Source organism: Ursus arctos, unplaced genomic scaffold, assembly GCF_023065955.2.
Source record: "Ursus arctos isolate Adak ecotype North America unplaced genomic scaffold, UrsArc2.0 scaffold_26, whole genome shotgun sequence".
In the NCBI taxonomy this organism is placed as follows: domain Eukaryota; kingdom Metazoa; phylum Chordata; class Mammalia; order Carnivora; family Ursidae; genus Ursus; species Ursus arctos.
This window is the reverse complement of record NW_026622941.1, coordinates 38,379,023-38,402,056: the sequence shown is the minus strand read 5'-3', so window position 1 is coordinate 38,402,056 and position 23,034 is coordinate 38,379,023. Positions and strand designations below refer to the sequence as shown.

The window sequence follows — 23,034 nt, the reverse complement described above, 5'->3', positions numbered from 1 at the left end:
TCCCTCCATGTTTCCCTCAAGATCATGGGCAATGAATGTGAGGGGGAAGAGACAAGGACTGACATTTAATGAGCAGGTGCTCTGTGTTATGCACACATTCAGTTCCCAAAACAGTCCATCCTCCAAGGTCAGTGTTGTCACCCCACCACCCCAGCCACCCAACATACACACATTTTCTGGAGGAAAGCACCACAAAGGGACCTTAGAAGAGGTTTTAATGGAGCAAACTGCTTGTGTGATTAATGAGATACAAAAGCCTAGAGAGTTCAAACCGTTTGCCCAGAGTCCGATCACTTGCTCCTGACAACCCAGACTCACTAATAATGCCCAACCATCCCACCTCTCAAATCCTTTCTCCTCCTCGCTCATGCACCTGCCTTTTCAATAGGAAACCCAGTTTCCCATCCATATATAGTGGGCTCGGAGGCCCCCATGGCAGGAAGCACCCACCCACCCTGTGAGCTCCTCCCATCTTTAGCCTTCAGCCCCTGGAGGCTGGTTTCTCCGGGAGCCGCAGGCCCAGCCCTCCTGACACCCCCCTTCCTGCCCCACAGTCATCCTGACGGACGAGGAGGTGCAGCGGAAGCGGGAGATGATCCTGAAGCGGAAGGAGGAGGAAGCCCTGAAGGACAGTCTGCGGCCCAAGCTGTCGGAGGAACAGCAGCACATCATCGCCATCCTGCTGGACGCCCACCACAAGACCTACGACCCCACCTATGCCGACTTCACCCAGTTCCGGGTGCGTCCGCCGGCCAGGCAGCAGGAGCTGCGGAGCGAAAGCCCCAGCCGGGGCCGGGGCCTGCGAGCGCGGATGGAGGGCCACAGCCAGCCAGAAACCGGGGCGTGGGTGGCGGCTTCCCTGCCCGGGGAGGCCTCCCGCTCCCGTTGTCACAGTTCGGGGACAAGGCAGGAAAGTGGCCCCCGATGGGAGCTTCTAATGCTGCATCTTTCCCTTCCAGCCTCCAGTTCGTGGGGAGGGGGGTGGAGGGAGCCATTCCTCCAGGCCCTCCTCCATCCACACCCCCAGCCTCTCCGGGGACTCAGCTTCCTCCTGCTCTGATAACTACACAGCCTCTCTAGGTGAGTGGATACAGGCCGCCCGCCAGTGAGCCCGCCTCGGGGAGAAGAGCCCAGAGCTTCCACAGCCCACCTGTCCTTGGCTGTGGATGGTAGGGTAGCACTAGCGTACTGTGTGCCACACAGTGTCCCCAGAACACCGCCCTTTTTTTGTGCAGAAGAGGGCTAACCAGCCCCAGGGCCCATGCTGGGGAAGAGGCCAAGCTGGAGTCTGGCCAGGCAGGGTCTGTCTGCAGAGTCCCTGCTCTTTCCTCCACACCAGGCTTCTGCTCCTGCCCTCCACCCTGTGGGCAACCTGGTTCCTTTAAAGGGTATTTTGAGCCTGGGCCTTTTGGCGGGTTCTGTTTTTGGTTTTTTTCCAGTTTTATTGAGCTATAATTGACATAGAACATTGTATTCGTTTCAGGTATGCAACATAATAATTTGGTACATGGATATGTTGCAAAACAAAACGATTACCACAATAAGTCTAGTGATATCCATCATCTCACAGAGTTATAAAGTTGTGTTTTTTTTCCTTGTGATGAGAACTTTTAAGATCTACTCTTTTAGCAACTTTCAAATATACAAAACAGTATCATTAACTACAGTCATCAAAGCCCGGAAGGTGACATTTGGAGTGGAGGGAGAACATGTGGGTCCCACTGCAGCCTACCGCCCCCCCACCCCATCATCTCCAGCTCATCCTTGCTTTCCTTCCTACGGTCCTTTTCCACCTTCTTCTTCAGCTTCCTGCTCCGTCCTCCCCCCTCCCTGTCCTTCATCCCTCTGCCTCTCACCCAACCCTGCTGCCTTCTGCGTGGATCCTGCAGAACGGGAGGGATGGGAAAACCCCTTCCCTCCGGGAACGAGAACCCTCAGATATGGTACTTCCGGACTTACGGATGGATCTGTGCCTAGATCCCAAAGAGGTGGGAAGGGTCTCAGTGTCAGCTGGACAAGGATGGCAGTGGAGACAGACATGGTGTCTACCTACGCAGGAGTGACCCGAGGGAGGTGGTCAGGGACATTGCAGAGATTGACTGACCCTTTGAGCCCCTTGTCTTGTAGCGATTCTTCCCAAGTGTTAATTTTCGCTCCCCACTTTCCTGTTCTTTTCACTTGGTGGGGTATTTATTTGCATCGGTGAGGCTCAGTCTGCATGTTATACATTCAGCTTTTAATAATTCCATCTTATGGGGCGCCTGGGTAGCGCAGTCGTTAAGCGTCTGCCTTCAGCTCAGGGCGTGATCCCGGCGCTCCGGGATCGAGTCCCACATCGGGCTCCTCCGCTATGAGCCTGCTTCTTCCTCTCCCACTCCCCCTGCTTGTGTTCCCTCTCTCGCTGGCTGTCTCTGTCAAATAAATAAATAAAATCTTTAAAAAATAATAATAATAATAATTCCATCTTATTTAGGGGTTTGATATACTCATAGGTTAATTGATATGAGGTGCTCAGCCCCACCAATGGTAGGTTCAGTATGGCATATACTGATTTAAAGGGGCGCCTGGCTGGCTCAGTTGATGTAGCATGCTGTTCTTGATCTCGGGGTCATGAATTCAAGCCCCATGTTGGGCATAGAGATTACTTAATTTAATAAATAAATAAATAAATAAGGTTCAAACTAGTTAACACTTTTAATTTAAAAATATTAAGCAAAAGGGGGGCGCCTGGGTGGCTCAGTCCGTTGGGAATCTGCCTTCGGCTCAGGTCTGGGATGGAGCCCCACATCAGGTTCCCTGCTCAGCAGAGTCTGCTTCTCCCTCTCCCTCTGCCCCTCCCCCTGCTCGTGCTCTCTCTCTCTCAAACAAATACACAAAATCTTTTTTAAAAATGTTAAGCAAAAGTAATACATGTTTATTGTAAGCATTCAGAAAATATAAGCTAATATATATATAAAATAAATATATTTTTATATATGTAAAATATTTAAACCTACTACTCAAAGGTAATCACTGTTAACACTGTGATGTATCTCTTTTCCATCTTTTTTTATGTTTATTTTCAAGTGGAATTACACTATACACCATCTGGTAACTTGCTTTCTTCCTTTACCAGTACATTACATCATATTTTCATGTCATTCTACATACCTCTAGAATATATGCTTCAAGGCTGATTAGTATTCTGGAATATGAATGTACAATAATATATCTAATCTAGATTGTGTCCCAGCTTTTCATTAAGATAACAATATGCAGGGGGCCTGGGTGGCTCAGTCAGTTAAGCGTCTGCCTTCAGCTCAGGTCATGATCCCAGGGTCCTGGGTTTGAGCCCCGCATCGGGCTCCCTCCTTGGTGGGGAGTCTCCTTTTTCCTCCACCCCTCCCCCTGCTTGTGTGCTCTCTCTGTCTCTCAAATAAATAAATAAGTAAAATCTTTTTTAAAAAGATAATCTTATGCTTGTGGCTAAATATTTGCTCTTATTCCAGATTTTTTTTTTTCCTTATGAGGAATTTATGGAAGGGGGATTACTGGACAAAGAATATACATAATCGTAGGCTTCTGATGCCTACTGTCAAATAGCTCTCTAGATTACTTGCACAAATTTATGCTTCCTTTAGCACCCCATGGCACACGGGTTGCCTAATTCCTTGACAATGGCATCCACGTTTAAACATAATTGTTTCTAGTTTATAAGTGAAAAGTCTAAATGTTCTACTGTGCAGTTCTTTGGTCACTAGTGAGGTTTAACGTTGTTTTCCATAAGTTCATTGATTCCAAATTCGTCTTTGATTTGAGGTCATTAGAAATAACATGTGGTCTGTAAAATCATGGCTCCAGGAAATCTCATTTCTTGGACTATCTCTGATCTTTGATTGTACTGCCTTGTTCTGCTTGAAAGGAAAGCCAGGGGGAGTCCTAGAGGAAAGCCTGGGCTGAGGAGTGACCTTGGAGAGAGGCGGTCACTATGGCATTCCTGGCTAGCCCTGCGTCTAGGGTATGGGAGGTCCTCACAGGGCCAAGCAGGAAGGCATCTGGCTCAAGTACCCTTAAGTAGCTCTTTCTCTCTCCTCATTCTTCCCCAGACGTGATGGAACCGACCAGCTTCTCCAATCTGGATCTGAGGGAAGAAGACTCAGATGATTCTTCTCTGACCCTGGACCTGTCCCAGCTCTCCATGCTGCCCCACCTGGCTGACCTGGTCAGTTACAGCATCCAAAAGGTCATCGGCTTTGCCAAGATGATCCCAGGGTTCAGGTAAGAAGAGTCAGACTCCTAGACTGAGCTAGAAGAAGGCTTGGAGATACCAACCTACTGCTTCTCAAAATAGGGACTCAGACCTCCTACGTCAGAATCTCTGGGAAGTATGGCCCATCCAGCATGACCCAGCAGGCCAGCACTGGAGAGCTATCTGTCCCCCGCAATTTCTGGATGACAGAACAGATGCCCAGAGAGGTTCAGTGGCCGGCCAGGATCATTTTCTAGTGCTGGAGCCAGTATATGTCAGAGCCAAGGTCTAGAATTCCAAGTTCACTGCCGTGTTCACTGCCGTGTGCACTCCGGCTGGCTTGGGTCTAATCCTCACGTGAACCCTTTAAATTAAACCTCCTTTAACCCTCCACACCCAAATCTGAAACCAAAATGAAGTGATAGGAGAAAGGGTTGCGCAAGGGGACTTGTGAAATAATTTAGGGATCCCAGAGGAAGACAGGTTTCCTGGCACACATAACCGGGGCCTCCTTCACCCAAATTTCTGTGAAAAGGGCTTTTCCTGACCATACTGAGACCTTTGCCCAAACAGGTAGGTGTAAGGAGTCCTACTGGAGTAAAGATCCTCTGTTATAGATACACTGATACAAATTTCAGCCAACTGTTTTATTGTTTTGGTAATAAGTGGCACATATACTTATATTTAAATAGCCACGCAGCGTCAAATATTCTTAAAGTAAGAGAGTGTAGATGCTTTTAGTAGAATGTTGGGAGATAGTCCTATCTATATTGACGCATTATTTATATCATTTGGAGGACAGCCATACAGTACGTATACAATGTGGTTGAGAAAGGGAAAGAAAGCAATCACTGGCAATTCCTGTTGGCATCAGTTCAAGGAGCAATATTTGCAGTTGCCAGCAGCAGGGGCTTCTGAGGGCTTTCTAGAGGCCAATGCTCAGATTCGGTGCTGGAACTCTGGGAGCCCAAAATTATTGGACATCGGCCAGCTCTGAATGGAAACTCGTGTGATGTGCTGTTTATTGTTTTGTGACTCTCTCTGCCACGCAAGGAAGCCATCAGGCACTGTCTCAATGACAGCTAGATGGCGCTAAGTCAGAGCGCCAAGCCCAGTTCTTCCCAGCTTGTGTCTGCCCTGAGACAGCTGGCTCTGTGTGACTTCATGCCTCTCAGCCACTCAGACACCGGGGGCCCTCCTGTGCTCTTCCCCGGGAATTTATGTGAGGACTGTAAAGAAGAGAAAGACATCAAACTTGCTTACTAAAGCAAGACACCCTTGAGACGCGCCTACCGCATTGCACGTTTTGGTTGCAGAAGGAGCAAGGGCCACTGTGGCATCCGGCAGGAATGAGCTCCCGAGTGTCAGCTGTGAGCTCAGTGTTGCGCTGGGCCTGGGACTTACCCTCCAGAGCCTTTCCTTGGAACTGACAACGCATTCCGCTCAGCGCAAGTTCCCGCTCCCTCCCACACTCTTCAAGTCAGTGTTTGCAAACTGTTCCCAAGTCTTGTTTTGTGTAAACAGCTAGAGACAAAAACACTTCGAGGTACTGATGGATAGTGGGAGTACCTGGCTTCTGTCCCAGCCCCAGGGAGCAGTCCTCAGCTGTCTTTCCTAGCCTGTTGGGGAGCTGGAGCACAGGGTCCCCGAAGCTCTGTCCAGATGCTCGAGTTTGCCGATTCTAAGTGGTGGCTGGGATGGCATACTTGGCAACACTGTCCTTAAAAAGCCATTCATTTAACCAGGTGACCCCAGTGCTGGACCCCCCCCCCCCCCGCCCTGTAGTAAGTAACCCAAACCCCCATTTTTCTCCCATGCCTTTGGTCCCCATCCCTGACCCTTGCCACATATACTCTGACACAAATAGCATGACCCAGCCCTTAATGTGTGTCTCCAAGGATGAGTTGTAGTCCGTTCCCTTCCTTCCATATCCAACCTCATTTTCCACGGTTCCCTAGTCTAGCCGTGCAGTTGTGGCTGAAGCAAGGTATATAGGAGCAGACACTGAAACAATCCAGCTGCTAATCCCGAATTGGTTACATCGATTCCGCACGTGCTTGGGTTGGCTTCTCTCTCTTCAGCGTGACTTAGGAAATCTCAGAATGGAAGGTATCCCAGTAAAAATGGAGCAGGCCTGGCCAAGAGCTCTGGGGATGGGGGGACACTGATGTGGAGTCTCTCTGTGACTGGACAGAGGCGACACTGAGCCTGGACGGAGGCCAGAGCCCAGGCTTGGTGGACCCCAGGTAGGGCCAGCCCCACAGCTCTCCAGCTCTGCTGGTTTCTATGCTTAGGGATTCTATTTTTCCAAGAAGTGAGAGAACAGTGGCTGCGTCCCTGGTGGCTTTGATCCTGCTGCCTGTAGGCAGGGGTGGAGGGTGTGGGGAGGGCAGGATGAGACTTCTGTGTGGGTGAGTGCAGGGGGGTGGAGGGGGCAGGCTGAGACTCCGGTGCAGGCATGGGACCAAAGTGGGGCAGGACTGAATAGGCCTGCTGGGTGTGAACTGCACTGTGGTGTGCCTTGGCCCGGCTCCTGCTTCCCACCTCCTGTCCCTCAGCCTCTCCGTCTGCACCCCACAAATCTCCCATCCTCAGCGCTTCAAAAGAAAGGCTTAGAGGTGGGGCGCCTAGGTGGCTCAGTCAGTTGAGCATCTGCCTTCGGCTCAGGTCATGATCCCACGGTCTGGGATCGAGTCCCGCATCCGGCTCTCTGCTCGGCAGGGAGCCTGCTGCTCCCCCTACTTGTGTGCTCTCTCTCTCTATTTCTGTCAAATAGATAAATGAAATCGGATGGAAGGAAGGAAGGAAGGAAGGAAGGAAGGAAGGAAGGAAGGAAGGAAGTGAAAAAAGCCGGCCTGGAGGAAGTGGTATCAGCAGCAGCATCTAAATGGCCAGGAGCCATCTTGGATCCGAGAACCAAGGACCCCCAGGTTTCATTGCCAACAGAGGTGTAAGACAGACCAGGCCAAACCAGCTAGAGCCCAGCCCTCTGGGCGAAAGACCTTTGACCTCACTGCCATTTCCATTCCCAGGGCTCCTTCCTGGGTCAAAGGCCTGAGGCCAGTGCGTCCCTCCTCCCGTGTCCTCTCCTCTGTCTTCACTCGGTCATCTATGTAACAAACAGCTTCTTCCATAAACTGTGAAGGATACAAGTTGACGAGGACACAGTTCCTGACCTCCAGGGCTCAGTGTCTGATGGAAGAGATAGACAGTGAGACAATTGCGGTGAGGAGATAAGAACCAAGAGAGGCCTGCTGGAAGTACCGTGGGAATGCCGGCGAGGAGGGGCCAGGCTCTGCCTGGGGGTGGGGACGACCAGACAGCCCCGCCTCTAGAGCACCTCGCGGGTGCCCCAAAGCAGCCGGCTGCCAGGGTGAAAACTGATCAGGGATGTAAATAGTACACAGGCCCAGGGAGGAGGCACAGAGGCGAGCTGGCGCCTGTCAGCGGGCAGGAGGTCTCTTACTGATTTCCCCTTTATTTCCACCTGTACCCCCACCCGCCACCATCCCCTCTTCTGGCTGCGACTTGCACTTAGAAAGTCCCTGGGATTCTGGGCCATAATCTGAGGTCATTCTAGGTTTGCTTTCATAGAAGCCGCTTGCCTGGATCACAATAGGCAAGGGGCCCCTGAAACCTCTCTGGCAAGGCGCGCGAGGGATTTCTTCACTTACGGCACTTGTTCCGAATGGGCCATTGAACAAAGGTTATGTACAAAGAAACGCCTCACAGAATTACTGAAATGGCGAAAGTTAGAAGCAACCAAAATGTCCAAAAATAGGTGGATGGGAGCCTGATTAAATAACTTGTAGTATGTTGATAATGCAACTCGCTATGGACTAGGCTAAAGAAATGTTCTTGATGCAGGAAGTGGGACACAGGATTACTATGAACGCAAGTATGTTTTAAAAAGAGAGATCCGCGGAGCATCTGGGTGGCTCAGTGGGTTGGGCATCAGACTTGGTTTCTGCTCGGGTCATGACCTCATGGGTCCTGAGGTTGAGCCCCAAGACGAGCTCCACACTCAGCAGGGGTCTGCTCGAGGATTCTCTTCTTCTCCCCCTTCCCCAACTCATGCACTTTTGTGCACAGGTGCGCGCTCCCTTTTTTTTTTTCCTCTCTCTCTCTCACAAATAAATAAATTTAAAAAGAGAGAGGGAGAGAGAAAGAGAGAGATTTGCTTTAAAAAAAGATAAGAAGGAAATACACCAAAATGGTCATTGCTGTTATGAGCAATTTTTATTTGCCTTTATATTTTTCCTGTATTTTGCAAAGATTTCATAATGAGCGCCTTTTACTGTAAACTGAGTTAAAACCAAAATGAGGCAGTAGTGTTTAAAATGTGTATTGAGCATCGAGGGGGAAGTGACAAGGGCAGTGAGATATCTAGACGCCGTGTCTTCGGGGCTGCCTGTCCTGGAGAAGACACAGGAGCGCATGGTAACTTTCTTTAAATGGTTAAAAGACGCCCCACGGCTAATGGCGAAGTCTGGCTCTGTGTTCCTCGAGAGGCCAGAGCTGCAAGCAGTGGATGAATGTGTCATCCTGTGGGTGTAGCTCAATAGAAGAAGAAGAAGCTATTCACCCAGGAGTTAACAACCTCCTGGCTCTATCCAGAGACCTCAAGTACCCCGGCCCCGGAACCAGCCTGCAACTGTAGAGAACGCCGAAGAAGGAAATGGATCACATAGCCTCTAAGGGGGGCCTTCCAGCTCTAGTGCTTTGAGGTTGTTTTCAGTGCAGACCCTTTGCAGCCATCCTAACCGTCACTTATCACCTGTTGATACAGACCTCTCGTCCGTCAACATCTGCTTCCCATCTCTCCACGTACACAGTCCAGCCACGGAGAGGATGGCAGCCCTTCCACCAGATATCCAGGTGGAAATGCACCGTCAGGAAGAGAAAAGGAGGGAAAACTGGAAGCAAGTTGATTTGTGGGTGCTGCTTTTTCCTTGTCATTGTTCAGGCAAGCCCAGCCCGTGACTCAGAATATGGAACTAGTCATTGGCCTCTTGACTCATCAGCACGTGTTGACTGCCCTTGTCGTGCTCAGGGCTCAGTAGTCATTGTGTGGGCAACACTGAGGGAATTGGGAAGTGCTGGCCCTCAGGTAGCTTGCCTACTTGCAGTTCAGAGCCACAGACAAGCGCGCAAAGAGCAGAGCTGAAGGGGGAAGGGCAAAGTGGGAGTGCAAGCAGCAGCCGGCCGTGAAGAAATGGCTCTAATTCTACTGAAGGTGACCAGGGGCTGGGGGGCTCCGAGGAAGACCTCACTGGGTGCAGAGTCGGGAAGATAAGTTGGAGCAGCAGAAGCCAGGCATTCTCGGCTGGAGCTGTCACATGCCCAAAGGCAAGCTGGCGTAAGGACGCACGACACTGTGGAGTGGTCAGAAGTTGCCAGCATGGAGGGTTGGTGGAGTTTGGGAAGAGGGCTGGAAAGACAGGTTGGAGCCAAGGCATGGAGTACGGGCTTGATTCGGAGGGGATGAGAGTCAGTGAGGGTTTCCAAGCCTGGGCGAGGTCTCCCTGCAGCAGCTGTAAGCACCATGGAGGAGGGACCCAAGAGACACTTGGTTCCAGAGTTCTAATAAGAGGCAACTGAAAAAGGTGACAGAGCTCTGAACCAGAACAGTCCTGGTGGTAACGGGAAGGAGGTCGAGGGCTCAAGAGATGTCCTGGAGACGGAGTTGGCTGAGCTGTACTTCTGGGAAGGACCAGAGGACAGAAGGGGGAGAAAAGGAAGGCATGAGAGGTGTTGAAGATGACAGTGGCCATACCTCTTGCAGACTCCACATTCCCGCTGTAACCCTGAGAGCTTCCGCAGGCTCTTCTTCCTGTCCCTAATAGCTCTGGCCGCTTAGGCCTGGGGACACTGGTGAGTCCCCGGGTTGTCCCTGCCTTAGTAACTGAGCCCATTTACTTGCAGCCCTGGCGCACGATCACAGTCTTGAGATGTTCTCCTTCGGGGAAACAGGTTTTTTTCCTTTCCGATCAGACCACCAGCTCCTCAGTGAAGGACCTGGCTGGCACCTGTCAAAACACCACATTGATTTGTGTGACTTGAAGTTCTTGACCAGTAACCCAACTCCTCCCTGTCCTCCCTGGCAGAGACCTCACTTCTGATGACCAGATCGTGCTGCTGAAGTCAAGTGCCATCGAGGTCATCATGTTGCGCTCCAACCAGTCCTTCATCATGGACGACATGTCCTGGACCTGTGGCAGCCAGGAATACAAGTACCACATCAGTGATGTAGCCAAAGGTACCTTCGGGCCCCAACTCCACCCAATCCAGCTCCCAGACTCTGTCTCCGCCCTTCCTGGGGTCATGGGCCCTGATCAGGTGCATCGGAGGGGGCTAGGCGGCAGGAGGGAGAGAAGGGTGAGAGGCAGGCCCAGGCAGGGCTGGAGGTGGGGCGGGGTGGTTTGGGTAGACGGCTCCTCAGTTCAGCCCACAGCATCTGGCCATCTCTCTCATAGCCGGACACAGCCTGGAGCTGATTGAGCCCCTCATCAAGTTCCAGGTGGGGCTGAAGAAGCTGAACTTGCACGAGGAGGAGCATGTCCTGCTCATGGCCATCTGCATTGTCTCCCCAGGTGTGGGGTCTAGCAGTGGGGAGCTTGGGGACCTGGGGCGGGGGGGACGTGAAGCACTAAGCGCAGCCGAGGGTCAGCAGGGCGATCTGGAGGGGGGAGGGGCAAAAGGGGAGAGAGAGACAAGGAAACACCCACTTTGCTGGGTTCGCACAGCCCATGTGAAATGTGTAAGCTGAGAGGTCCTTCACTGCCTTTGGCCCTGAGACCATAGGTGGTTCACAGGTGGGACTCTGAGGAACCAGATAAATGGGGTTTCTCAGGCCGTAGACAGGTCTGGATGTTCCCAGTCCTCACGTTCTGCTCTTGGGTGAACTGGACTGAACTTTGCCAGCACCTGAGATCACCTGTGGGGTAGGGTAGAAAAACTTGGGGCTTAGAGATGCTTCCGCCTCCAAAGCTTACCTGACGCATTTTGGAGGCAGTGTGCTGTGACCCTGAGCTCTTCTGTCTGTTGGGGTGGGAAGAGAGAGAGGCCGAGAAGGCGGTTTTTGTGGTCCTGGGGATATTATACTGGTGATGAGGCCTAAGGGGGGCAGCCCTGCCTCCGCCTATGTTGAGGGAACAAGCCAATGGCCTCTGATCAGGGATGGGCTGGGAACCCACGGAAGGAACGTGGGCTCCTCCCCCACCCCGGCACAGCCAGCATTCACTCGTTCATGATTCCTACACTCAGCGATGACTTGTTGCGCACCTGCTGGGTCCTGGGCCCTGTTCTGGGCATTAGGATTCAGCAACAAACAAGACACAGACATTAAAGGAGGAGATGTTAAACAGTTACTATTTCATGACTAAGTTTAATGTGATGAAAGTTTAAAAATAAAGACGTGTCTGATACTAGAGCAGGGTATAATAGAAGGAGAGAACTTGATGCAGTCTGGAGAATGGAGGTAGGCGGTCCTCGGGAACGGCCCTCTTGAGGAAGGTCTTTTAAGCTGTTACCTGAAGGATCAGTAAGAGGCGAAGACACAAGAGCTGAGTTCCAGGCAGAGGGAACACAAATGTGAAGGCTGGAGGCCAGAGCGCACAGCACGTCGGGATACCGATAGACACATGGAGCACAGAGACGGAGGGAGAGAGTCGAGCTGGAGACGGGGCTGGATGGGGCCTGGGAGTCTTGACCAAAATTGCAAGGGAAGTCGTTGAGAGGCTTTAGGGAGGACTGTGGTGTCACAGGTCGCAGCCCTACAGGGGTGACCTAGGAGGATGCCGGCATTGGGCATCTGTCTGGGCGTGGGGGTTGTGGGGAGACGGAATGTTAAGGGACCTGGCTCAGAGCTGTGCCTTCTCCTCCTGTCTCCCTGTGCTCGCAGACCGTCCTGGGGTGCAGGACGCGGCGCTGGTGGAGGCCATCCAGGACCGCCTGTCGAACACGCTGCAGACCTACATCCGCTGCCGCCACCCGCCGCCGGGCAGCCACCTGCTCTACGCCAAGATGATCCAGAAGCTGGCCGACCTGCGCAGCCTCAATGAGGAGCACTCCAAGCAGTACCGCTGCCTCTCCTTCCAGCCCGAGTGCAGCATGAAGCTCACACCCCTCGTGCTGGAGGTGTTTGGCAATGAGATTTCCTGACCAGGGCGGCCTGCCCTGGCACCTGGGCGGGGCTGCTCCTCTGGGGCCTCGTGCCCTGGCCTGGGGCCGCCTGCTGCCCCGCAGACCTTCCCACCCCCTCCGGAGTTCAGCCCCTCCTCCTGCACCTCCCCTCCCCACCCAGCCCACCCTGTGTCCTGTCCAGCCTAACACCGGGTCTCCCTTTCCTGCCGGCCACAGGCTGCCCCCAGTCCCTTGAGACCTCAGTCACGAGGAGTTGCTGTTTATTTGATGAAGAAACTCAAGTGGGGGCAGAGGGCAGATGCGGAAGAGGGGCCTTGCCCAGGGATGGCCCTCCCGCTCCGAAAGTGGCTGCTGGCTGATGCCGAGGGAACAGGCAAGCGGGAGAAACACAGCCATTCCTCAGGGACAGAGACACCTGTACCTCCCCCCGCTCCAGGCCCGTTCGTCCAGAGCCAAGCGGGGACGTCCTTCCCCCTGCCCCACCATGATAATTAACTAGCCACTACGCCCACCCCTCTCGCCCCATCTCATCCTGCCGCCAGCCTGTGCTGTTTTGTCCCAGGGCAGTGTGCCACGATGGGGCCTTCTCCCTTTGCCTTCCCAGCCCTGGCCTGTCTAGGACGCTCACTGCCAAGGATGACCAAAAACATGGTGACAAAGGTCACAACTCCCCCCCTCACCCACCTCTGCTGGCCAAAGGGCACTCGCCTAACACCTCAGTGCCCACCTTCATCCCGTTGCTATGGTAACATTCTTCCTGGAAGTAGGTATGGTAGGTGGGCTTTTTCCCCAAGGCAGGGACCCCCTAGCCCAGAACCCACCCGCTGAGAGGCCCAAGGGGGGACAAGAGCGGGGCCCAGGAAGTGGGGGACGGGCAAACCCAGCCTCACAGGAGAGTGGTAGATGGTGGCCACAGCTGTCCCTGTCACCAAGCCCATGGCTCCTTGACCTGGATCTAAGAGGTTGGTGGAGGCCAGAGCTCTCCTTCCAATGATCTAGGTGGCAAGAGTGAATCACCCCCAGGTTGCAGAGAAATGCCCAGCAGCACCCTCATCCTCACCCTGCCTCCCTCACCTCCCACTCAGAAGAGAGAGAACCAGTGGCTGTGGGTGCTGGAGGGGCCTCACCCTAGGATGGTCAAGGGCGGTCCTGAGATGGACACATGCTCCCAAAGTCCCCACGGTCTGGGGAAGCAGTGCCCCTCCACCTACCCGCAGCGCCGCCTCTTTTCCACCTGGCAAGGTGGGATGGAAGAGAAGAACGGCAGACCCCAACAGCCCAGGCCATGCCCTCCCGGGGGCCCATCTGGGTGTAGCTCCAAGACTGCCGTCCCCCAGAACCCAGGAGCTAGTGCTCCAACACCTCGCCGCGGCCGGAGGGAGAGCGGGCTGGCCTTGCATGGCTAGGCCGAGAGAGCATCTAGGGGTGAAGACATGTGGGGCTGGTTCCCTTCTTATTCTCACTCCACCCGCCCAAATTCAAAAGGGATGGGGGGCACTTAACTTCAGACTCCGTTTGCCCTTCCATAGGCGGCCGAACCCAGGAGGTGGGAGCTCTTACTGCTTCCTCTGGGGTGGTGTCCCCGGGAGAGTGAGTTGTAGGTGTGTGGGACCATGCGGAGGGGCTCCCTCCAGGAGTCAGAGAGGGTCCCTCAGATCATTGCTTGAGTTTGGGGAACGCGGCTGCCTTCGGTGGTGTTTCTTCTGGTGGAGAAACCGCTGGCAGCCACATTTCGCACGGCACAGTACCCTCGCATGGCTGAGGCTGCCGTTTCTGAGCTGGGAGTTGTTTCAGAATCAGACTCCGTTTTGTACCATTCTAACGTAGCAGGCAGTAGGCACCACTGATGAGGAGATATTTATGGGGGAAACTTACATTGTAAACGAATGCTATACATCAGTTATTGTTATTGTCCTTGCTGTTATTTCACAAATGAGGGAGAGGCCCCTGCTGGATTTTAGCTGCAGAAGACATCGGTCTAGCATGCTAGTCGGGGCGGGGGGGGGGGGTTAAAAATCGCTACACTAGTTCAACTCCCTTGCTAAAGAAAACCTGACCCTTGGAGGAGGGTGTGGTCCCCCAAGCTCAGACGGCTAGTTGGAAAGAGCTCCAGGGATGCGCCTGTCTGTGAACTCCCGGGCCAGTGCTCTATTCAGTGCACCACACTTGAGCTCAGACCCCGTTTCCCGCCTCCCCTGAAGGCTGCCCTAGTCCCGCAGGGGAGGGTCTGGATTTTAGACAGCGAATCTAGATCCTGGATGCCCTGCGTTCCTTCCCTGAGTTGTCACCCTGCTGACCCATCAGGAGGGGGAGGGGGGACACCTCAGCCTGTGTCTCAATGTGAATCAGACCCCCTTCCCGATGTGGCCCTGGCCGGATGGGGTCTCTGCCTCAGCTCTGTATAATGCTGTTGCCTTATCAATAAAGTGCATTTGTCTTTGTAATGTTTCCACCTTCCCAGTTCTCCCTCTGGCCCTCCCTTCTCCAGGGCACCCCACTGGACACCCTGGAAACACCAGCTCAGCCCTGGGGCCCACGACACCAGCTCACTACCAAAGAGAAGGCTAGGAGTTGGGGAGGAAAAGACGGGAGGAAAAGCGAGGTTTCCCAGGAAGTCGGGGCCTCCCAATAGAGAAGGCTGGAATGTAAGACAGATACGGGGAAAGGAATAAAGGAGCAAAAGAAGTCTTTACAGAGTTCCTGCTGAGTGATTTCCACAGAGAATAACAAGTTGCCAGAAATTTGTCAGATAAACAAATGAAGGAAGCTTTGCGTATGGTATAAAATTAGCTTACACTTACGTAGCACTTACTTCGGGCAAGTATCGCTGTAAATAAGTGCACTATGCAAACCAGCTTGCTCTACCCTTACGTGGGCCCCAGGGGCGCTGGGCCACTAGGAACCCCCTGACGGAGGGGAGGGGTAATTTGCCCGAAGCCCCCCTGGTGGGAAGTGACAGAGATGGGACTTGAACCCTTGGCAGCTGGCTCCGGAAGCCATCGGTTAACGGCTGCACTACTCTGCTTCCAACTGAGTTGAGGACCTCAACAAATGCCAGATAATCTTGTCCGCTCTCTGCCGCGGAGGATGTAAGGGGGTTCCCGCTCCCCAAGTAGGCCGGTGGTGGGTCAAACAGTGCTCTGCTCGCAGAAAGCTTGGGTCACACGTGTTGGGTCCAGAGAACCTCAGGAATGAGAAGTGGGCCACTGTTGACAAGAACGTGCCTCGTATTTGAAATGCTGTGACTCAGAGAATCGCAAATGCGTCCTGTGCCTAAATGGACTCCCAAGGGACCCGAGGAGCTGACGCACCCCACTCCGTTCCCCCTAGGAAGTGAGGTGTATGATAAAGGCTTCACGCCAAATGCAGCAAAGGAAAAGACCCAGCCAAAGACACAGTGCCGCGCTCTGTGAACGGGGAAATCGTGCGCGACCGGTGCATTTATTTGAGGGTAAGTCGGTTAGTCTGGAAACCCGTAGATGTGATTTACTTTAATTTTTCAGAAGTAGCTGTAAATGGGGCACCTGGGTGGCTCACTTGAGTTAAGTGTCTGCCTTCGGCTCAGGTCATGATCCCAGGGTCCTGTGATCGAGCCCCACGTCGGGCTCCCTGCCCTGCCCGGGAGTCTGCTTCTCTCCTACCTTTGCCTTCCGCTCCCACGGCTTGTGCTCTCTCTGTCTCTCTGTCAAATAAATAAAATCTTAAAAAAAAAAGAAGGAGAAGAAGAAGAAGAAGCTGTAAAGATTTCAGAGAAAGGCTACAGTGTGTCACCACGAGATGGGATGGTAGTAGAAGAATCGGGGATAGAGCCCAAGGGCTATTTTGTCATGAAAGATGAATGGGCTTCGAGAAGGAAATCAACAGCTGCATAAATGCGCATGTCTCTGGCTGGAGGAGTGTGAAGAGGAAGGTCTTGAAAACCCTTAGGAGGATCTGATTTAGCATTTTATGGACAATCTAGAAGAATACAGAATCTCCAAGGCTGCGTGTGACCATAAACCGAGAGGAAGGCACCCCCAAAAGACCTTAGGGTTAGGATAAAGCGATGTGAAGTTTTCCTGTTGCAAGCTTTGGTTCTATACCCGTGCTGTTCCATACCGTAGCCACGGGTGACTATTAAAGTTGAAATTCATTAGAAGTAAATAAAAGTAAACATTTAGCTCTTCAGTGGCGCTGGCCACATCTCCAGGGCTCGCTAGCCCCAGGGCTACGGGAATGGACAGTCCAGACTAAGAACATTTCCCTCGCTGCACGAAACACTATTGGACGGTGCTGGTCCCCACAAGGTGTTCTTATCTGGTACCAGTCGTGGCTGATAGGCTCTGTTGATCTGTTGGGCAGGCAGCCCCTATACTAAACTCTAGCTTTTCATAGAAGCTACAAAGGACACATCCTCCCTTTACACCAGGCAAGGCTGTAACTGGGCTGCTGTGAACAGGTCTGCTCCTTAAAGGAGTCAAAAAGGAAAAATACAGGCCGAGGGGTTGATAGCTCAGAGCTTTATGCGGTGTAAATAGGTCAGCAGTGTGCCAGGAAATAGGGGTTCCTCCAGGGCTGGGGGCAGGCAGACAGGGCCGTCTGGAGTGGCGAGGGCCCGCGGTGGCCGGTCGGTGTCTCCTGCTTCAGCGGGGGCTCCTCAGAGGCTGTCTGCAGGGCGGGGTCAGTCTCCCAGCACGGCCCAGGGGAGGTCTCATCCCACCTGTGTCCTGTGGGGGATCAGTACTCAGGGTAGGCAAGAAGCCCGTGAGGCTCCTGGGCCAGTCTGTGCACAGGGGGATGAGAAGCGGTGGCTGCTGGTGGGGTCCCTGCTTGTAATCTCCATATTCGGATGGGCCAGATAGGATATGTGAGCGAGAGCGTGCCTGGTTGGGTGCCCAGGTAGCTGACTCTGAAATGCAGAGAGAAGTACCTAGAGCTTATTGAAGGGAGGTCTCAGGATCACCAGCTTCAGAGACAGGGAAGCAAGTGGGTCAGGGAGAGGGAGAGGTCGGGCTGCGGCGTGATCTCAACCACAGTCTCAGCTAACTTGGATGGGGAGTTCTGAAACTGATGACCCTTCACGTGGCCCCAAGTTGAGATGAGGAAACGTTTTTTTTCCCCTTGCATCAGCAAGTCATTGGATGCAGGCGGTCCGAAGGAAGAGAGTGTGACCTTGACAGGACCTTGAGCTGGGTGGCTCTTTTCAGCCAAGGGCTGGTGGGGCTGGGGGGGTGGCGGGAGGGGCAGGGTTTTCTTCACAGTTTGTATAACCAGACTGGGCCTTTCAGCGTGGGCTGCTCTGCCTGGGGGAGGGGCCAGACGGCTTCCAGGCCCTGCCCTTTGGCTCCTGGAGGGGGACCCCAAAAGTTCCTGGAGCCCCTTCCAGAGGAGGGTGTTCCCGGCCTCTTCCCAGCTAGGGACGCTCTAGTGCTTTTTTCCTAAATCATCTTGAACTTCACCACTAGGTGGTGCTACTGCCCTACCGGGGACAGGCTTGAGCGACTTGCTCTGTCTCCTGCTCCCGCCTCTATCTCCGCGAAGGCTGCTGAGATCCAACCAGGTCCTGACTCCCTGCTGCTGGAGGCACCTCGTGCTGTTTCTTCTCACACCAGGGACCAAGCAGGAGGGCCAAGGGACCTGCTCTCTGGCTTCCCAGGCTGTCTCTGGAAACACAGCCCCGGGGGGAGAATCTGACACACCTTAGCCAAGCGCCCCCCAAGACGGAGCTCTTATGCCTCTGGACACCCCGCATGCTGGCTCCAGGTTCCCTCCGAGGTCCAGCCTGCTTGCGCAGTCCTTCAGTGCGTCGGAGCACAAGCCCCGAGCTCCGTGCGGGGGCTGCAGAGGTGAGTAAGACAATCACTGCCCCCAAGAACGCAGTCCAAGAGGAGAAGACAGACCTACAAACAGAGCACCCCCAGCTGCACAAGCAGAAGCCACCAAGTAGACGGCAAGTAGGTCACTCAGTGCCATAAACGGATGGGTCACCATCCTGGCTCTGCGGGAACTTGGGCAATTTACTTAACGTTTTTGAGCCTCAGAATCTTCATCTATAGAATGGCAGCAACACAGTGCCTACTCTGGGTTTGCTGTAGCGATACAATCCGTGTAAAAGACGTATCAGAGTCTCTGGACGTAGCCGTGACTCAGAAACGGCGGGCAGCATCGTAATGGGGCTTGAGAGTAGAGGGTCAAGTAAGTTTTCATTAGGAGTTGACATTGCTCCTGTCCTCTGACCACTCATCCTCGATGAGCCCTCTGGGGGCTCACGCCATTGGGTCTCCTTGGTCCCCCGTCCAGACCTCAGCCTCAGGCCCCAGGGCTCCTGCTCCGCAAATAGCTGTTAGAGCTGGGGCAGGGCGTCGTTGTGCCATCTGGCCACCAGGGGGCAGGTGTGCAACTGAATAAGCCCAGACCAGCCCCCACTTACACAGCCGTCTGGGCAGAGAGGTGAGGGAGAGGTGGGAGGCTAGGCACATAAATCGGAAACACATGGAACTCTAGATAATACTGTCCCCAACTTCTTCCAGTTATGCTCTTTATCAGTGTCTACTCCTGTAGCGAGGTGCATCAGCCGCCACGATCCAGTCTGTCCGCCTCTCACGTGTCACTGTCCAGACATTGAAACTCAAGACCCCGCTGAGTCCAGCCGCCAGCAGCTCTCTGACGGTGTGCGTGCACCTTGGTGGCCTGTCTCCACACCGGTGGTTCTCAATGCTTTGGTCTTCGGACCCCCTTACACTATTAAACATAAGGACCCCAAAGAGCTTTTATGAGTGTGAGATCATGTCTATCAATATTGGCCATTTTGGAAATTTAAATTGAGACATTTTAAAACTATTTATTAAATTTTTAAAAAAGAAAAATAGTGAATGTAAGTTAACATAAATAACACGTTTTTTATTAAAAATAAACTTTTTCTGGGTGCACCTGGGTGGCTCAGTTGGTTAAGGGTCCACCTCTTGGTTTTGGCTCAGGTTGTGATCCGAGCCCCTCCTGTGACTCTGAGCTCAGCCCCTCCCCCTACTGTGTGCTCTGTCTCTAAAATAAATAAACCTTTAGAAGTAAATAAATAAGTACCCTTTTTCCAAAGCAAAACAATTTAGTGACAAGACAGCATTGTTTCACAGTTTGGCGAATCTCTTTACGGTCTGGCTCAATGGAAGGCGGCTGGAGTCTCATATCTGGCTCTGCATTCGCCTGTTAGGATAGCACACATCACGGAACTTCTGGAAAACGCCTCTGTACACAGTGAAGGAATGAGACTGAAAAGGCAAACCATGCCTTAGTTTTATGATGAAGTAGTTTTGACCTTGTGAGGCCCCTGCATGGGGCTCGGAGTCCCACAGCGATCTCGGACTACACTCTGAGACCCACACTGTCCGTGTGTCTCTGTGGTGGTTTCCTGGGCCTGACATCCTCGATCCCCCAGTTTTCTCGACTGGGCCAACTCCGACTACTCCTGCCATTGCCAGCTCAGGTTCATGCCTTTCCCAAAGTCTTCCGGAACGTCACTGTGCTGTCCCAGTGTGCCCTCTCTTGGGTAGAAGCGCGGGGTCCCCCTATTGTAGAACGAAGTGTCCGTTGTGTGCATTGTAAGTTTCTGTTTTGCCTTTGGGGCTCCCTCCAGACTGGAATAAAGGAGGGATTCCACAAATGTTGGACTAAATGGACGAATGAATGAACGCGGAGCAATGTACTACCCACTTCTGTGAGCCTCCAAAGGATCTGGTCTTCACCATAGATGTCAAGTGAAAAAAAATAATCTGCTTGGGTCCCTGCTAGAAAATGAAATGCAAACGGCCTTATGCAAATTTAAACACCTTCCCTTGAACTTTGGAAACTGAGAAGTTAAGTCCCTGTGGCTTCAGAACCCACATGCTCACTAAGTACCTCTCCCTAAAGCATCTGCCACATCGCCCTCATTCCGCATGTGGACGCTTTGTTTTTGGACCGAAATGCAGAACTTAGCATTTATCTCGATTCCGATTTATCTGACTTGATTTATCCCACACCGTAGCCTGCTCAGATCCTTGGAATCCTCATTTTGTCATTCAATATTCTGACCATCTCCCTGGTTATATATCTTCCCAAACTTAGGTCTGCAAACCACGTACAGAGTTGACTGAGACCGAGCCAAAGGCTATGCCCTCCTGCGGCTTGACATTAGCGCACTGACCAGAAACACTTTGGTTCAGTTGTTCCCTGGGAGCAAGGGGAGGGGGTGGGCAATGAGACATGTCTCGGGAAAAGAGAATAGTTGGAAAGACCCAGGCATCCACAGGAACTGGGGGCACTTGTCAATGCTTCCACAGCCCAGCCCTCCCCGGGACTCAGCAGTCTCACCTAAGCCTGAACAGACTCTTCCAGAATTAGACCAGATCGGTGCCCTGGATCAGGGATCCAGCGATATCTGATACAGAGAATGCAGGGAGAGATGGAGCAAGTATCACATTCCCAGCTGGATTGTTCTGCAAATTCTTTCTGAGCTGGACTCAAGGAAGAAAGGCATAGTCTCCTAGGAGCTGGCTCCGAGGAGAGGAAGGCTGGAGGCAGTGGGCGGAACGCTCCTTAGGCGTCCTTCCTGATGGAGAGTGGAGAAGCCAGTCCAGCAGCTCACATTTAGCTTCACGAGGCCTCCCCACTGCCCTTTGCACTGATGCTCAGAATCCTACAGGGCTTCTAGAAAGGCCGGGGCCACTCTGACCCAACCCCATCTAATTAAAAAGCCTGCCTGTGAGCACCTGTGGCAGCAGGCGTGGAGCGAGGGCCGGGAGAGGGCTGGCGTCTGACTGTGTCTGTGCCTGGCTCCTCTTTTTCCATTCCGCTACCGGGACGGCCGGGTAGATCAAGCCGCCCATTGGAAAGGGACTGGCAACCCAGGTCAGCTCAGCGCGGGTCGGGAGGACTGTGAGCTCCCGGTTCAGAGTGCCTGGAAAATCCCTTCCTAGTGTCCCCTCCATTTCCTCCAGCCACCCCCAGCCCCACCCGCAGCTTCTGGGGTTTAAATTTCTTTCCCTCTCCCAGCCTGGAGCCCCAGGGGAGCAGCCTGGAGGGGCCGGTGGAGCCGCTGGTATTAGAGTGGGGATGGGGAGAAATGATAAAGGGGATGGGAGAGGAGCCAGCCCCACTTCCTCTCTGATAGGACCCCACCCCGGAGGCTCCCTGCCTTCCGCTGTGTTTACGGGGAGGCCTTGAGGCGGTGGAGGAGTGGAGAGGGGAAGGGAACGCTGTCAGTAGGCAGAATACCGGGGGCCTTTGGAGAGGACCCATGCTTGGTGGTTAGTTCATTCCTCGAGCAAACGCTTACCCAGTGCCTCCTACCCTGGACCAGCACAGTGCTAGGCTAAGAGGGCCGCGTAGACAGCGGGAGCCCAGGTGCTCTCCCGCCCCCTCTCCCACCATTCCTGGCCGGACGGAAGCAGCCAGGCTAGTGAGGAAGAGCATGGACTTCAAAAGTAGCTTCTTCTGCCTTGGGGGGAATGACTTGAGGTCTCTGGGCCTCGGTTTCCTCACCTGTGCATGGTGACGCCTACGGAGGGAGTTGTGAAGGCGGAGTGAATGAGTACTTGGCGCTCAGAGACCTGCTGGGCGTAGCAAGTGCTTGGTAACCATTGCCCTTTATTATTAGAATTCTCATCGCCATCTGGGGACCCTCTCCTCTAAGCGGATATCCTTTCCATATAGGGAGCACCACCCCCTCAACAGCACACATGGCCAAGGCCAGGCTGGAGGAGTGGAAGCTGGAGCTCGCAGGGTCAGCTCTTGCGGGGGACGAAGCTGGCACCCCACGGTGCTCACAGCCCTGCTCCCACCCCAGCCACGGTGCTCACAGCCCTGCTCCCACCCCAGCTTCGCACCTGCGGCTGTCTGGAGCCGAGCCCCCCAAGGCAGGAGGAGCTGGGGGTGGAGCGCCGGTTGACCATGCCTGGCCTGAGGGTCGTCTGTTCCAGACCAGGGCTCGGCTCCACCCCATTATCTCCTCCCGCAAACCTCCTCCACCCATCAACCCCCAACCGAGATTATAGACCCCCAACTGTCTCCAACTGCTCTGATTCAGGGATAAGGCTGGACCCTTGTCCTCGCGGCTCCACACACCCCCTGGCCACCCCCACCTCTGTCCCAGGGTGGGGGCAGGCTGCCTGTTGTCTGGCTCCCGGGGAGCTGGGAGTCAGGTGTGCCCAGTGGGGAGAGATCTAAAGTCTCCCTCGGTCTTCCTCTTGGCCCAGGGCTGTTCTGTCTTTCCTGTCTCTGCCGTTCTGGGGCTCTCGGCTGCTCTGGCAGTTTCTGCCTCTCTCAGGCTGCTCTTCCCCCACCCCCAGAGCACACCTGGCTCCTCACATCAGATAACCCAACCACAGCAGCTCCCCTCACCCCCACTCAGCTTCCAGTAGCCCCCTCCTCGCCCCTTGCCCTCTTCCTCCCCCCTTCCTCCCCTGCCTCCCCCACCTCATAGTTCCCTGACTCACCTAGATTCCGGGGTGGGGGTGGGAGTGGGGGTGGGAGGGCAACAAAGCTTTAAGGCCCTACTGGTAATGAAGGTATTGACAACTCTTTCTACCCCTCCAACACATTCTCTCTGTCTCTCTGTCTCTCCGTCTCTCTGTCTCTCCGTCTCTCTGTCTCTCTGTCTCTGGCTCTCTCTCTTTCTCTCTCTCTCTCACACACACACACACACACAC

The 23,034-nt window shown here is 53.7% G+C and overlaps 1 protein-coding gene across 1 annotated transcript in view; it reads left to right on the top strand.

Annotated features, from left to right (window-relative positions):
- VDR (vitamin D receptor) overlaps window positions 1–14,813 on the top strand; it is a 55,143-nt gene extending 40,330 nt beyond the window's left edge. Inside the window, exons 5-10 of the mRNA XM_026502015.4 lie at window positions 555–739; window positions 960–1,080; window positions 4,086–4,257; window positions 10,336–10,487; window positions 10,705–10,821; window positions 12,132–14,813. Of these exons, the coding sequence (XP_026357800.1) occupies window positions 555–739; window positions 960–1,080; window positions 4,086–4,257; window positions 10,336–10,487; window positions 10,705–10,821; window positions 12,132–12,391 (1,007 nt within the window). The 3' untranslated portion in view covers window positions 12,392–14,813. The remainder of the gene's footprint in view (window positions 1–554; window positions 740–959; window positions 1,081–4,085; window positions 4,258–10,335; window positions 10,488–10,704; window positions 10,822–12,131) is intronic.
- The last annotated feature ends 8,221 nt before the right edge of the window (window positions 14,814–23,034 follow it).